Below are 16,396 nucleotides of genomic sequence, written 5' to 3' on the forward strand. Positions count from 1 at the left end.
TTGTGCTATGTGTAATAATTGCTCTGTGTTTCTGTTGCCTTCACCATGTGGTAAGGAATCATAATTAAACAGCATGTAATGGTAGTAGATAGAAGACTTTTGTTCAGGGAAATTTCTGCATTGGGACCATTTCTTCTTGCACTGACTGAAAGGCCCAACTGGGAGGTTTGTAAGACAACTCACAAACCATAATAAAATAAAAAGAGGTGGGGATAGAGCAAAAAGAAGATGGGAATTTGAAAAAAAATATACTTGGATACTTGACTTTATTCTTTTGTCTAGACTTTGGCCAGTTATTTAACTTCATCTTTTTGTTCCTCAGTGTCAAATTAAGTGAATGATAGAACTCATCCCCAAAGTCTCAAGGAGAACAACCTGAGGTAGTAGGGAGTAGTAGAGTATTAAGAGCATGGATACTAGGGAACGACTAGAGGATGCTATTCCCATTTCTCCCATGAGCTTTCTGACCTTGAGCAAGCTCTCAGTGCTTGTAATTATCCCTTCATTTGTAAAATAGGAATCATATTTTTATCTACAACAAAGGTAGATTATGAGAGTTAAATGAGACAAGGCTGGTGTCATGTAAATACTTAGTAAATGTTAGCTATTGATACTATTATAGTATATGTAGTGTTACAATCATTCAGCATTTTTATTGGGAAGCATTATAACACTGTAGTACCAAAAACACAAATCTTAGAGCCAAACACCCTGGAATAAAATCTCAGCTCTGCCATTTAATAGCGTTTATCTCTGGTTAAGTTCCTTAACTCCTGTGTCTATAGTTTCTCATTAAATGGGATTATGATAGCCCCTGCCTTGTAGGATTGTTGTGAGGTTTATTTAAGTTCATAAAAACAAAGCACTTAAGATAGTATCTGGCACATATGTCTGCCATTTAAGTGTTTTCTGTTGCTTTTATTGTTAAAATTTTGTTTTGAGAATAAAACATGCACTCTAGATGCTGGAATATGGTAGTGACCAATATAAACCCAGTTCCAGCTTCATGTTCCTCAGAATCTGAAGGGAAAATTGGCATTGTCCAGACTGTGTGATAGTAACCAGGCCCCCCTCTAAAGTGGCAGGGAGGATCTACTGACAAACAAATGAAGCAGGGTACAGTCCTGAACACTTGCATTCTCCTGATTGCAGCATCTGTTATTTGTACAAAATGTCTTGCTTTGTCTTACAAAACCCCGGGAATACCTAGAGAGGCCAAATTAAAATAGCTGGAAGCTATTTCAATTATGCAGTATCAGCGATGAGCAGAGGTTCTTTGCAGGAGCCACAGCCTATGACCAGGGCCTAGACATCTACAGACTTGACAAAAACCTCCGGGAAAAGCATTAGCTGCCCAAGTAGATCTGTGATGTTGGTGAGTAGGTGGCAAATACCATTTAGCAAATACCTCCCCCATCCTGAAAGAATATGTAGAATTTCTAGAGACAGTATTTTTACTCATAATATTTAACTTATTTGGAAAGTTTAAATGAGCTGAAAGAGGCAGCATATTTTTTTAAGTTTATCAAAAAGGAATTCAAACGGCTATGAAGCACTGGCACAGGAGCAAGAAAGCTTAAGGCTGTTTTTAGTGAATAAGGCTTGCCTCATAACCAGGAAGCTGCATGTTTAGATTAGAATTTTTCTGCCATTTTACAATGTAAATAAAACTCTCATTTTATGATTGAGGCTGAAAGTGGCTTACCCAAGACCATACAGCTAGTAAGTTAAGCAGTTTGTTAGTATTCAAACTCAGGTCTTTGGATTCTATGTCATGCTCTTTCTACTGCCCCATGTTGTTTCATGGCCTTAGCTACCCTTTCTGATTGAACTTCCTAAGCCAGTAGATCATTTTTAGCCATTCTTATTATATCCTTGCATTTGGCTTATGACTAATCTGATGCCTGAACACTCACATTCAACTGACTGTGGAGCTGCAAAGAAAGAATTTTAATAACATGTCACTCTACCCCTGTTACCCTGCAACAGAAGCTAAAATTCTCTTTAGTTCCTTGTCATCCTTAAATATCTAAAGAAACAACAAGAAGGTTCAATTAATGTAGTTCTAAGATCTTGCACATACTTTCCATTTTTGGAAACTAGAAAAGGTATTGAAGGCTGACAATGATAATGTGACATTAGTTTAGTAGGTGGGGGGAGGAAGTTGTGGACTGAAGTTCAGAATAGGGTAGTTGAGGTTGCCAGTGTTTTAGTACTATAGGTGCCCACTTCTTAGCTGCATGATCCAGATCTGCCTTTCCAGGTCTTTATTTATTATGTTATGAATAGTAAAGTTTCACTCAAACCTTTCTGAGATCAGGATAGATTCCATCCATTATCCATAGATTTTCTTCCCATTTATCCAGTTAAATTAGCCTAATAGGGCCCACTTTTTGAGCACGTATCTCACAAATAATCTTAGAATTTGGAATACAGTTCATAGGAACCACTACAATGAATATCTCTTCTCTGAGGAGGATGAGGGAAGTGTTGATAGGAGGAGAGGCTAAAAGGCCACTCCGAAAGACTTATCAGATCTAACATAGACCCATATGTGATTTCTTCCATTCTTTTGCTTTTTTGACTTATTATTTATTTGATATCCATAAATATTTAAAATAATATAATGTACACTCATGTACTTACTGTTCAACTTAAATAATTATTTAAAAATGTAAACTTCCTCCCCTTATACACTTCCATTTCCTTCTTCTTCACCTCTTCACATTTTCTGATTTATAATTTTGATTTTGGCATATATCATTGTCAAATATTCCTTTATAACTTTTGTACATATATATGTATCTCTTAATATTATGTGGTCATGCTTTGTATGTTTTCAAGTGGAATAGATATAAATGAGATAGAACTATACAGAAAGGAGCTGGACACAGTGGCACATGCCTGTAATCCCAACAACTTGGGAGATTGAGGCAGGAGGATCACAAGTTTGAGGCCAGCCTCTTCAGTAATTTAATGGGGCCCTAAGCAACTTAGTGAGACCCAGTCTCAAAATAAAAAGGGCTGAGAATGTGGCTCACAGATAAGGTCTCTGGGTTCCGCCCCAGTATACACACACACACACACATATACACACACACACACACATACACACACACACACACACACACAAAGGAAACCAGGGGAATGATGAACATGAGATTTAGGGTAGAGTATACCTTGGTTCATTGCATTTGGATTGGGGGCAGGTTCACTAATACTGATTACATTATTAAAAATGTAAGTACATAAGTAGAGAAATAAGAACACCATTCACAGACTAATTTTGAATGTCTCATTGAAGAAAATTAGGATTAATCTAGTACTTGATAACAAAATATCAGATAGGCAACATAGTGTTTATATGCATCTGCAAGTTTGTTTTCTGATACCTTAGTTTCATTGGCCTTCTTGGATTTCTCAGCACATTCCAGACAACCAGCCAGTGCATTTCATGTTTCTGGTAGAGTGGCCAACGTTTTGAAAGAGGAAAAGCCCCTGTTAGCAGTGTTTTTGTGGTATGCTGCTTCATATTTCCCAGCAACAGGCTTGCAAACACATTCAAGGATTTATATTGGGGCCTGAGACATTGTTTGGATATGGGGCAACTCTTAGGACACCTAGTTAATCATCTTGTCAGTGTCAGACTGGTAATCTAACATGCCCAAATTTAGACCTTAACAACCCCCGTTGGTATTCCAAAACAGTGACAGCATTAGTATTATGTTGTGCCCATATGCCAACTCTCCTGTTACCACTCTGCATGTACCTACACAAAAACACCTTCCCTTTCTTCCTACCTAGGATCTAATCCGTAGAGACATCCTATACTACAAAGGCCGCATTGACATGGATAAATATGAGGTGGTTGACATCGAAGATGGCAGAGATGATGACTTTAATGTCAGCATGAAGAATGCTTTCAAGCTTCAAAACAAGGAGAAAAATGAGGTGCATCTGTTCTTTGCCAAGAAGCTGGAGGAGAAAATTCGTTGGCTCAGGGCTTTCAGAGAAGAGAGGAAAATGGTACAGGAAGATGAAAAAATTGGTAAGTGACCTGAGGGAAGATAGAAGAATCTGTGATCAACATAGTTTGAATTGGTTTACATTTTTCTAGAGTCAGAGGAAAGATTTCTGTTACAAACTCATGTAAGCCACTTTGGCCTTTCCTTATTATTAGGTTCTTTTTCATAAATACCAAAAGCTTTCATTAGTCAGAGGTAGGTATGAGTTACCTATTAGATTCCAATAAAGTTGCATCAGCAGACAAGCATATTGCACTGAAAGCCAATCTTAGCCTTTATTCTCCCTAGCATATAAACATTTATGAACAAACACACATAAAATCATTCATATATCCTATTCTGTAATCTCAATGAGGTCTCAGCTTTCAGTTTTTATGTACATAATAGGACCTTCTGTAAAAGGGTCAAGGTAGATTTGGTAGAATTATGCTGATGGGATTCAGACAACTTTCCTTTTTGTTTTTGTTTGTAGTGCTAGAAATGGAACCCACTGCCTCACACATGCTAGGCAAGCACTCTGCCATTGAGCTATATCACCAGCTGTCAGCCAACTTTCTGGTCAGAGTTTGGCAATATAATCCTGATAGGGACCAGGACAAAGAACCCTTTTTGATTGTAAGCTTTAAGACCCCTTTTGAATGGAATATGTTATGGGATCAAAGAGATTCTTATATCAATTTTTTATAAAAGCTAAAATATCCTTAAGACATTTCTGGTTGGTACACCTCTTTAATAACATTCATTTTACTAAGAAAAATTAATTATTTTATATGTGTTAGGCTAATTAGTTCTCCTCCATTGAAGTGACTGAACTACTGATAGTAGAAGCAAAGGCTTCTAAGTATTTAATGTTTACAAATCACCTCTGGAGTAAGTATTAATGATTAAGGTATTTTAAATATTAAGTAAATGCCCCTAAACTATAGATTAAAAGGATATGCATGTATACATTATACTGTGTGTATCTATTTTGAAGTAAATTGTAGAAAATATAACAAGGTATAAAACCATCATCATTTGCATGATTTAGATTTACAATCAAACATACTTTTTGGCTTGAAACAGATTGTTCTTCTTTTATACAGTGATATAATTCCTCATGCTGTTTCCAAACACTGGAATTCAGGTGCCTCAGTTATTGGTTATAAAGTATTACCACATATTTTGTTTATGGTACTGTTTCTGTCATAGAAGTAACAAACAAGCAGCCTTTGTAATTATCTAAGAAGACACACAATTTTTGTCTTTGCCCCACTCCTTATGAAAATGGAGTTGTTAAAATGCTTGTATGCTCAAGTTGCTTAAAAAAAAACTGCCTCTAGAAAAATGGGCCTACTCATTTAGTACAGAAGTGTTCTCCTACCCTTCCATATTGGGGAACAAAATGGTCAGAGGACAGGAGGGATGTTCAGAAAGACCCATTAATCTCAGTCTTCTTAGGTATTGGGTAGAATGCACATTGATAACTCACTTTGAGTCTCATTAGAGTAAAACAATGCTTTTAGCATAGGGGTACTGCATTAAGACATGCTTTGTAGTAATATAGAAATGTTGTTGCTATTTTCCCATTTGCAGACATCAGCAACCACTTACCCTGTTCAGGCTGTAGAGACATTAAAGATTGGGCTGGGGATGTGGCTCAAGCGGTAGCGTGCTTGCCTGGCATGCATGGGGCACTGGGTTCTATCCTCAGCACCACATAAAAATAAAATAAAGATGTTGTGTCCACTGAAAACTAAAAAAATAAATATTAAAAAATTCTCTCTCTCTCTCTCAAAAAAAAAAAAAAAGATTGATCTTAATGTGCAGACTCTAAATCAGTTACGAGGTCCTTCCCATTCCCTCTGGCTCAAATACCGTGTCTCCCACATAATCTCTGACTAATAATCTGTGACTTTTTAAAAAATATTTTTAGTTGTAGTTGAACACAATATCTGTATTTATTTTTATGTGGTGCTGAAGATCGAACCCAGTACCTCACATGTTCGAGGCAGATACTCTACCAATGAGCTACAGCCCCAGCCCAATCTGTGACTTTTAAAAGTCTATTTCTAATTTAGAAAAGCTTCCAAAAATTGTTTCCTGATAGACCTATGCTCATCTTTTTAATGAGAGTTTTGCAGATTTTTGTTTTTAGTCTCATTTAAATCATTTCATTGTAGGAAATGGTAAGGAAACAAAAAAACCTAGAAAAACATGAGAAAAAAATAATAATCGCACAGAGTACATACAACACAGCAAGAAATTTGTAAACATTTTGTTTTGATGTATCTCCATCTATTCTATTTTTCCTGTATGTTAAAAAAATTGAGTGACTAAATCTTTTTTATCCCCATACCTGCCTCTCCCTGGTACACAGTTATAATTTTGTAACATTTTTCACTCCACATTGTATCGTTAGAATTGTCAAATCATTTTTTTTTTTAATTTTTTGGTGTTGGATATTGAATTCATGAGCACTTTCCCCTGAACTACATTCCCAGTCCTTTTTAATTTATTTTATTTTTTGGAACTAGGAAATAAACTCAGGGGGTGCATAACAACTGAGCCACATCTTCAGCCCCTTTTATATTTTATTTACAGAAGGATCTCACTGAGTTGCTTAGCGCCTCACTTAGTTGCTGAGGCTGGCCTTGAATTTGCAATACTCTTGTCTCAGCCTCCCAAGTTGCTGGCATTATAGGTGTGAGCCACCACACCTGGCTCATTTAATATTTTTAGTGATTATTTTTATGACTTCCATGTTGATTTACCATAATTATTATTGTTTTTATTTTTAGTTATAAAATTACACAGGGCCATCATAACCATTTAAACTCATGTAGAAATGTATAAAAATATTTAAAATTCTTTTATTTTCTTGCTCAGTCTTTGTGAAATAATAAGTATTTGCAATTTGGTGTGCCTCTTTACATACCTATGCTATGCTCTTTAAATATTTATAAACATTTGTATTTATAAAATTATATATATGTATATTTCAGATTAATTTGTATACACACATTGCAACTCACTTTTTTAAACTTAATTTATCATAAATAACTCTACAGGTAAGAGTATATTATCTGTAACTTCTTATGTCAATCGGAGTTCAAGCAGAGAAGCATAAACAGTAAGAGATATATTACTAGAAATAATTGTCTTATGTGATTGTAAAGGCTTCCTAGGTGACTCTGAAATCTGTAGTGTAGTCAGTCAGAAACAGAATTTCATGGGTAGACTCAAACACATGGGCATAGTACTAAGCTGTCATTTATAGGCAGCCAGGAAGGCAAGGTCATGAGAAGAATGGAATTCTGTGGACATGGGCTGAAGCTGTGTTCCACAGGTGGAATTTCTGTCCTCTTTGGGAGAGACCTCAGCCCTGTTTTTGAAACCTTTCATCATATTCAATCAGATCCACTCAAATTATCCAGGATATTCTCCCTTATATCTCCTTGTTTAGGGGCTTTGATTACATCTGTAAAATACCTTCATTGCAACACCTATGTCAGTTAAGGTCATACACTAGTCAAATATATCAATAAAGCCTTCAAACTTCTTTATTAATTGCTGTAAAATATTCCATAGTATTTTGTAGCAACTTATCCCCTCTTGCTAAACATTATGTTTATTTCCAGATTTTTTCCACTATAGATATTTCTGAAAACATATCCATGAATGAATCTCATTATATATTGGTGCTTTTCTTCCTGTAGGATAGATACCAAAAGTAGAATAACTGAATGTAGGAATATGAGCAGTTTGAATTTCACTATAATATAGTCTTTCATATTGAATTTTTATAAAGTTACAAAAACTACACTCCCAATATAATTTTGTAGATATTTGTTTCTTTACACCCACGCCAGCACTAAATAGCACCTATTTGTTTTCAGTATGTTGTTTGTCAACGATTAACTTTTTTTGTATGCTTGCTAGGTATTTGCAATTCTTTTGTGAATTGCTTGTTCATACACTTTATGTTTACTCTTTTTGTGTGTGTGAATATAAATTTGCTGTATTTGCAATTATTTTGTGAATTGCTTGTTCATACACTTTATGTTTACTCTTTTTGTGTGTGTGAATATAAATTTGTGGGCTGGGGTTATAACTCAGTGGTAGAGCACCTACCTAGCATGCATGATGCCTTTGGTTCAATCCCAGCACTACAAAAAAAGATGGTATTTATAAATTTATAATTTTATAATGAATCTATATTATGGAGGGTAGCACATTATTAGTTTTGAATTTTTTTCACATATTTTCCTGAGTCTGTTACATGTCTTTTGAGTTTATGATACTTAAATTTATAAAAATTTAATTTGTTTCACTTTGCATAATGTTTTCCAGGTCCATTGATGTTGTGGCAAATGATAGGGTCTCCTTCTTTTTAAGCTTTTTGTTGAATACCTTAAATGTATACTATAACATTTAAATAAATAGAAACCTTAAAAATTTTAATTTGATTACTTTGATAAATGTCTATTTGGCTTCTAAGTTCAACTTGCATAAGTTGTTCTCTCCATGAACACTTTGCATATTTCTAAATTTCCTTTTGATATTTTTGTTTATTTTTTAGAGCTGTATTCCATCTGAAATTTACACTTTGAATATGATGTGCAGGAAGGGGTTACATTTTGTTTCCTTAAGGTGAATAACCAGTTACACAGAATCATTTATTAAATCAATCATTTCTTTCTCACATAATTAAAATGCCAGTTTTCTTAGATAGTAGCTCTATGTACATACTTGGACTTAGACTTTCTACTCTGTTCTATTATTATATTTGTCAATTCTTGTGTCAAGACAATACTTTCAAAATCATAGTAGATTTCTGTAAATTTTAATGCCTGGTAATATGAATTCTTAGTCACTCTTCTTTCATATTGTTTCTTATCAGTTGTTAGATGTTTATTCTTTGATATCAATATCAAATTTATTTTTTTCTAGGCCCAAACAGTTTGGATTCTGATTGGCACTGTTTTAAAAATGTTAATACTTGAAGATTTGGAATTTTTATTAGGTTTTCTCATTCAGAAATATGGCCCTTTTCTCCTTTCATCCACATCTTGTTCTTATGTACTTCAGGAAAATGGTGATTTTTAAAAAAAATATATTTTTAGTTGTAGTTGGACACAATACCTTTATTTAAATTTATTTATTTTTATATGGTTTAGGATCAAACCCAATGCCTCACACATGGAAGGTAGGCACTCTACCACTGAGCCACAACCCTAGCCCCCGAAAATGGTGATTTTATTCATTTGAATTTTATGCCTTTCTTCTCATGTTACTTTGGATAATTTATATTTGGCTGGGAAATCATTATTTTCTCTGGATATTCAATTTAGTGCTATATATATATTATTTTATTTTAATTATATTTTATTTTAATATCTTTCATAATTGTGAGTATTGCTCTTTCATATTTCTAATACTACGAATTTTTATTTTCTCATTAGTCTTTTTATTAGGATATATTATCTGTACATCTTTATGAGGTACATTATAATAATTCAATATATGTATACAATGTGTAAGAATCAGAATAATAAGTATGTCATCTCTTCAAGCAATAATTATTTTATGAGTTGGAAATTTCATACTCTTCTAGCCATTTTGAAATATATAATAGAATGTTTTAACATATAATTATTCTACTGTGCTGAAGAACCAGAAGTAATTCTTCTACTCTAAATATATTTTGGTGCCCTTATTCAACTTCTTTCTGTTCTCCCTCCCTGACATTAGTCTTTTAATCAGGCTTATCAGGGAGCATTAATCTTTTGAAAGAACATGTTTTGGGTTTTTTTTTTTTAATCACTTGTGCAGTTTATTTCTATTTTTCAAAAAATTAATTTTAGCTTTTGTGTACTACTTATGCTGTATTAACTTTTTGTCACTGTGAAAAAATACCTAAGAAAATCAACTAAAATGAGGGAAAGTTTATTTTGCTCACAGTTTCAGAGGTGTTAATTTGTGGTCTCTTGGCTATCTTGTTTCCTGGTTTGTGGTGTAGGACAGCACATGGTGGAGTAAAGCTGCCCTCCTTATGGCATCCAGGAAGCAAAGAGAGGAAGGGGCTGGGATCCCAAGATACCCTTCAAGGGCATACACCCAATGACCTGTTTCCTTCAACTATGCACTACCTCCTAAAGTTTCCACCACCTCTCAATAGTGAGACCAACTGGGAACCAAGCTTTCAATACACAAGCTTTGGGGGAGCATTTCAGATCCAAATGATAACATTCTGCCCTGATCCCTGAAGCTTCCTGTTCATCTCATAATGCAAAATGCATTTAGCCCATCTATATGAATTTCTAAAGTCTCAATAGTTCCAGCATTGCTTAAAAGTCCAAGTCCAAAGTCTCCCCTGAGATTCAGGCAACTCTTTGCTATGAGATCCTGTGAAAATAATTTAAAAATGCAAATCACATATTTTCAACATACAATGACATGAAAGTTATAGGGTAAACTTTCCTGTTGTGGAAGTGAGAGAAGGGACCAAAGCAAAACTGAAACCCAGCAGAGAAAATGTTAAATCCTACAGCTCCATGCCTACAATCCAGGGTATGTGCCTGCAAGTACATGGGCAGCCCTACTCTTACAGACTTTCTGGCTGAAACCCACATGGCCATTCTCTTGGCCTGACTCTGCTCATATCCATGGCTCAGTAGACCTGCCATGTTCCTGACATCTATAACTTTCTGGGATTTCCATTGCAACTCCAGCTTCACTCTCACAGCTTCACCCTTCACCCTCTAAGGAACTTCCCATAAGGACTCCATCCCTACCACATAACGCTTGGCCCCCCAGACTTTCCTTTGAAATCTTTGTAAAGGCCTCCACAACCCCATAGCTCTTGAATTCTGCATGCCAGAAAACCATTGCCACATGGTTGACAAAAATGTCTGCCACCAAATTGAGCAGTAGCCAAGACTTCTAGGACCATGACTGCAGCAACCTCCAAGCGCTTAGAAATCTCACCACCATGAAATGAATACATGGGACACAACTTACTAGGCAACTCTGTAGCTACAGTGTGCCCAAGTCTATTTTCTCAAATTAATGGTTTACACTTTACACTTGCACACTTTTGAGCCTTTGGGGGGCATGTCCTGCTTATTCCTGAGATGCCCTCAAGGGGTCTTTCCTGGTAATCCTGTGCAAATTACTTGGCTTCCTTTTAATGGCAAGTTTAAACCATTCCCATTGATTGCACCTTTACAAAGCCTTCTTTTATGACCAAGTTGAAGTTTAAAAATCTTTCCACTCTTTTTTTTTTTCCTATCTTGATTCTCACTGTAAATCCGTCAGTAATACACATGCCACAGGCTGAATACTATATTGCCTTGAAATTTCCTGGGCCATGTTGATTAGACTATTACCCTTAAACTCAGCCTTACATAAAATCTCAGGGCATGAACAAAATGTAGATAAGTCCTTTGTTAGAATGTAACATGAATGGCCTCTAGTTCAATTCACAATAGACTCCCCATTTCCATCTGAATCTTCATCAGCACCATCTTTACTATTTGCATTCTTATCTGTAGTATGGTCTGCTGAGCTCCCATAAGACTCACCCATTTAAGCTCTGCTTACAGCATTCTAAGATTTTTATATCCTGCTTTTTCAAACCTTTCCACATTCCTCCTGAAAACCAGTTCCAAAAGCTTCTGAATCACATGGTCAGATACAGACACAGGAACAGCCCCACTCTTAGTACCAATGTTCTATGTTAATCAGCTTTCAGTTGCTGTGACAAAATAAAAGAAAATAAACATTGTTGATTTATTTTGACTCATGATTTCAGAGGTTTCAGTCCATAGTTATTGGTTCCATTGTTTCTGGGTGTGTGGTAAGGTAGAACATCATGGAAGAGAGCATGTGGTAGAATAAAACTGCTCAACTTATGGTAGTCAAGAAGCAAACAGAAATACTTGGGAATCAACCTAACAAAAGAGGTGAAAGACTTATACAATGAAAACTACAGAACCCTAAAGAGAGAAATAGAAGAAGATCTTAGAAGATGGAAAAATATACCCTGTTCATGGATAGGCAGAACTAACATCATCAAAATGGCGATATTACCAAAAGTTCTCTATAGGTTTAATGCAATGCCAATCAAAATCCCAATGGCATTTCTTGTAGAAATAGATAAAGCAATCATGAAATTCATATGGAAAAATAAAAGACCCAGAATAGCAAAAACAATGCTAAGCAGGAAGTGTGAATCAGGCGTATAGGTATAGTGATACCAGACTTCAAACTATACTACAGAGCAATAGTAACAAAAACAGCATGGTACTGGTACCAAAACAGGCGGGTGGACCAATGGTACAGAATAGAGGACACAGAAACCAATCCACAAAACTACAACTATCTTATATTTGATAAAGGGGCTAAAAGCATGCAATGGAGGAAGGATAGCATCTTCAACAAATGGTGCTGGGAAAACTGGAAATCCATATGCAACAAAATGAAACTGAATCCCTTTCTCTCGCCATGCACAAAAGTTAATTCAAAATGGATCAAGGAGCTTGATATCAAATCAGAGACACGCCGTCTGATAGAAGAAAAAGTTGGCTACGATCTACATTCGGTGGGGTCGGGCTCCAAATTCCTCAATAGGACACCCATAGCACAAAAGTTAATAACTAGAATCAACAAATGGGACTTACTCAAACTAAAAAGTTTTTTCTCAGCAAAAGAAACAATAAGAGAGGTAAATAGGGAGCCTACACCCTGGGAACAAATCTTTACTCCTCACACTTCAGATAGAGCCCTAATATCCAGAGTATACAAAGAACTCAAAAAATTAGACAATAAGAGAACAAACAACCCAATCAACAAATGGGCCAAGGACCTGAACAGACACTTCTCAGAGGAGGACATACAATCAATCAACAAGCACATGAAAAAATGCTCAACATCTCTAGCTGTCAGAGAAATGCAAATCAAAACCACCCTAAGATACCATCTCACTCCAGTAAGATTGGCAGCCATTATGAAGTCAAACAACAACAAGTGCTGGCGAGGATGTGGGGAAAAGGGTACACTTGTACATTTCTGGTGGGACTGCAGATTGGTGCAGCCAATTTGGAAAGCAGTATGGAGATTTCTTGGAAAGCTGGGAATGGAGCCACCATTTGACCCAGCTATTCCCCTTCTTGGTCTATTCCCTAAAGACCTAAAAAGAGCATGCTACAGGGACACTGCTACATCGATGTTCATAACAGCACAGTTCACAATAGCAAGATTGTGGAACCAACCTAGATGCCCTTCAATAGACGAATGGATAAAAAAAATGTGGCATTTATACACAATGGAGTATTACTCTGCATTAAAAAATGACAAAATCATAGAATTTACAGGGAAATGGATGGCATTAGAGCAGATTATGCTAAGTGAAGCTAGCCAATCCCTAAAAAACAAATGCCAAATGTCTTCTTTGATATAAGGAGAGTAACTAAGATCAGAGTAGGGACGAAGAGCATGAGAAGAAGATTAACATTTAACAGGGATGAGAGGTGGGAGGGAAAGGGAGGGAGAAGGGAAATTGCATGGTAATGGAAGGAGACCCTCAGGGTTATACAGTGGAGGGGGTAGAGAGAGAGGAGGGGAGGGGAGGGGAGAGGTGGGGAGGGGGTATGGTGGAGGATGGGAAAGGCAGCGGAGCACAACAGACACTAGTATGGCAATATGTAAATCAATGGATGTGTAACTGATGTGATTCTGCAATCTGTGTATGGGGTGAAGGTGGGAGTTCATAACCCACTTGAATCAAAGTGTGGAATATGATATGTCAAGAAATTTGTAATGTTTTGAACAACCCACAATAAAAAATTTAAAAAAAAAAGAAGCAAACAGATACAGAAGGGGTCTCAATATACTTTTAAGGGAATGCCCCCAATGACCTACTTCCTTAAACTAATCATAACATCCTAAGGTTAACACAGCCTCCAAATAGTGCCATCAGGTAGGGATGACACCTTCACCATATGATCTTTTGGATGACATTTGAGATCCAAGTCATAACATGATTTTTAGTTATTTATTTTATATTTTTCCATTTTCATTGCTACAATAAGTGATTAGTTTTAATTTTGAAAAATTATAAAACCATTGTAGTATGCATTTTCCTTTGGTTAAAGCTGTTACTACATCTGTAGAGCTGGGGTTGTGGCTCAGTGGTAGAGTGTTTGCCTAACACGTGTGAGGCCCTGGGTTCTATTCTCAGCACCACTTGTTGTGTCCATCTACAACTAAAAATACTTGAAAAACAAAATGTTATGGTGGTAAAGCTGTTGCAACATCTGATAGATTTTGATATGATGTGTCATTTTTATTCATGTTCTATATAATTTGTGATTTCTGGTTTCTTCTGACCTAAAGATTTTTTCAGAAGACTTCAGTGTTTCAGATGAGATTTCTAATCATACTCTTTTCTCTCCCTTTATAAATGACTTGTCCTTTCTTCTTGAAGTCGGAAACAGTCTTTTATCCTTGATGTTCAGGAATTTTACTCACAAATCAACATCCAGGTGTCTATGTATCCTAATTGTGCCTGGATTGTGGCAAGAACTTTTTCCTCTTTTCAACAATTATGGCTTACGTTTACTCAAGTTTTTGATTATTTATTTTTGGTGCATATTAACCCAGAAAGGTGGGTTTCATTCTGCCATATTCACCCATACATAAGAACATAATTTTATCATTTTTATTCCCCAAAACACCTCCCCCACCTTACCTTCTCTGATCACTTTCCTTTACCCTAGTGGTTTTCCTAATGCTTTCACGGCATTCCTATATTTCCTTTCTTTTCCCTCTAGCTTCCACATATGAGAGCAAACATAATTTACTGAGTCTAACTTATTTCACTCAAAATATGGTCTCAAGTTCCATCCCTTTTGTAACAAATGACATAATTGTTTTCTTTTTTATGGCTGACTAAAACTCTTTTGTATATCTATATATTTTCTTTATCCATTCATCTGTTGATGGATACCCAGAATAATTATATAACCTATTAAGAATTGTACTATGAAAAATATAAATATTCATGCATCTATAAAATATGATGACTTTATTTTTTTCTTTATAAATGCAAGGAATGGTATAGATGGATCATGTTTGTTATATTTTCAACTTTTTGAGGAATTTAAATACTGATTTCCATATTGGCTATATAATTTCCATTCCTGTCAACACTGTATAAGCATTCTTTATTCTCTTCATTATTGCCAGAATTTATAGTTATTTGTATTCCTGAAGCTTGCCATTCTAACTGAAGTGAGATGATATTTCAGTGTAGTATTGATTTGCATTTCCATTATTGCTGATGATGTTGAATATTTTTCATATCATTATTGGCAATGTGCACTTATTCTTTGAAAGTATCTGTTCAATTTATTTCTCCATTTATCGATTGGGTTGTTATTTTGATGTTGAGTTTTTAAAGTTCTTTATAAATACTGGATATCATTTCTCTGTCAGCATAGTAGCTGGTAAGGATTTCTCCCATTCTGTAGACTCAGAAGCTTTTTTTATTTTATTTCATCCCATTTCATGATTATCTATTTCCTGAGCTATAGGGTTTATTCAGGAAGTCTTTGTCTAAACCTATATGTTGAAGAATTTTCCCTATTATTTATTCAGTAATTATAAAGATTCTAGTCTAATTCTTAGGTTTTTGATAATTTTTGTACAGGATAGAGATAGGGATCTAGTTTCTATTTTTCTAGTTTCATTTTTCCCAGCACTGCTTTTTAAAGAGATGGCCTTTTCTCCATTGTATGTTTTAAACGCCTTTGTCAAGAATCAGATAATTGTATCTTTGTGGATTTGTTTTTGTGTCTTCTATTCTGTTCCATTAGTCTACATGTCTGTTTTTATGCCAGTTTTTGTTAACTACAACTATGTTGTATATTATGAAGTTGGATTGCTAAGCCTCCCACGTTGTTCTTTTTTCTCAGAATCACTTTGGATCTTCTTTTTTTTTTTTTCCTATATGAATTTTAGGATTGATTTTTCTTGTTCTGAGAACAATATGATTGGTATTTTGATGAATATTGCATGGACTCTGCAGATTGCTTTCAGTAATATGGCCATTTTAACTATTTTAACTAATTCTGCCTATCTCTAGGCATGGAAATACTTTCTATCTCCTGGTATCTTATTTAGTTTCTTCTTACAGCATTCTGAAATATTTTTTATAAATCTCTTTTACATATATGGTTACATAAATTCCTAATTATTTTATTTTTTGAAGCAACTTTAAATGGAATTATTTTTCTTTCAATATTGGTATATAGAAAAGCTATTGATTTTTGTATGGTAATTTTGTGTCCTGTTACTTTTCTGGATTTGTTTTTCAGATCTAGAAGTCT

At 35.2% G+C, this 16,396-nt stretch overlaps 1 protein-coding gene across 11 annotated transcripts in view; it reads left to right on the forward strand.

The window, feature by feature from the left end:
* Positions 1–16,396, forward strand: part of Arhgef9 (Cdc42 guanine nucleotide exchange factor 9) — a 542,919-nt gene that overhangs the window by 511,491 nt on the left and 15,032 nt on the right. For all 11 annotated transcript variants that reach the window (XM_071606159.1, XM_071606157.1, XM_071606160.1 and 8 more), the window contains one exon: positions 3,805–4,048. In XM_071606159.1, coding sequence (XP_071462260.1) covers positions 3,805–4,048 — 244 coding nt within the window. The remainder of the gene's footprint in view (positions 1–3,804; positions 4,049–16,396) is intronic.

Source organism: Marmota flaviventris, chromosome X, assembly GCF_047511675.1.
Source record: "Marmota flaviventris isolate mMarFla1 chromosome X, mMarFla1.hap1, whole genome shotgun sequence".
Taxonomy (NCBI): domain Eukaryota; kingdom Metazoa; phylum Chordata; class Mammalia; order Rodentia; family Sciuridae; genus Marmota; species Marmota flaviventris.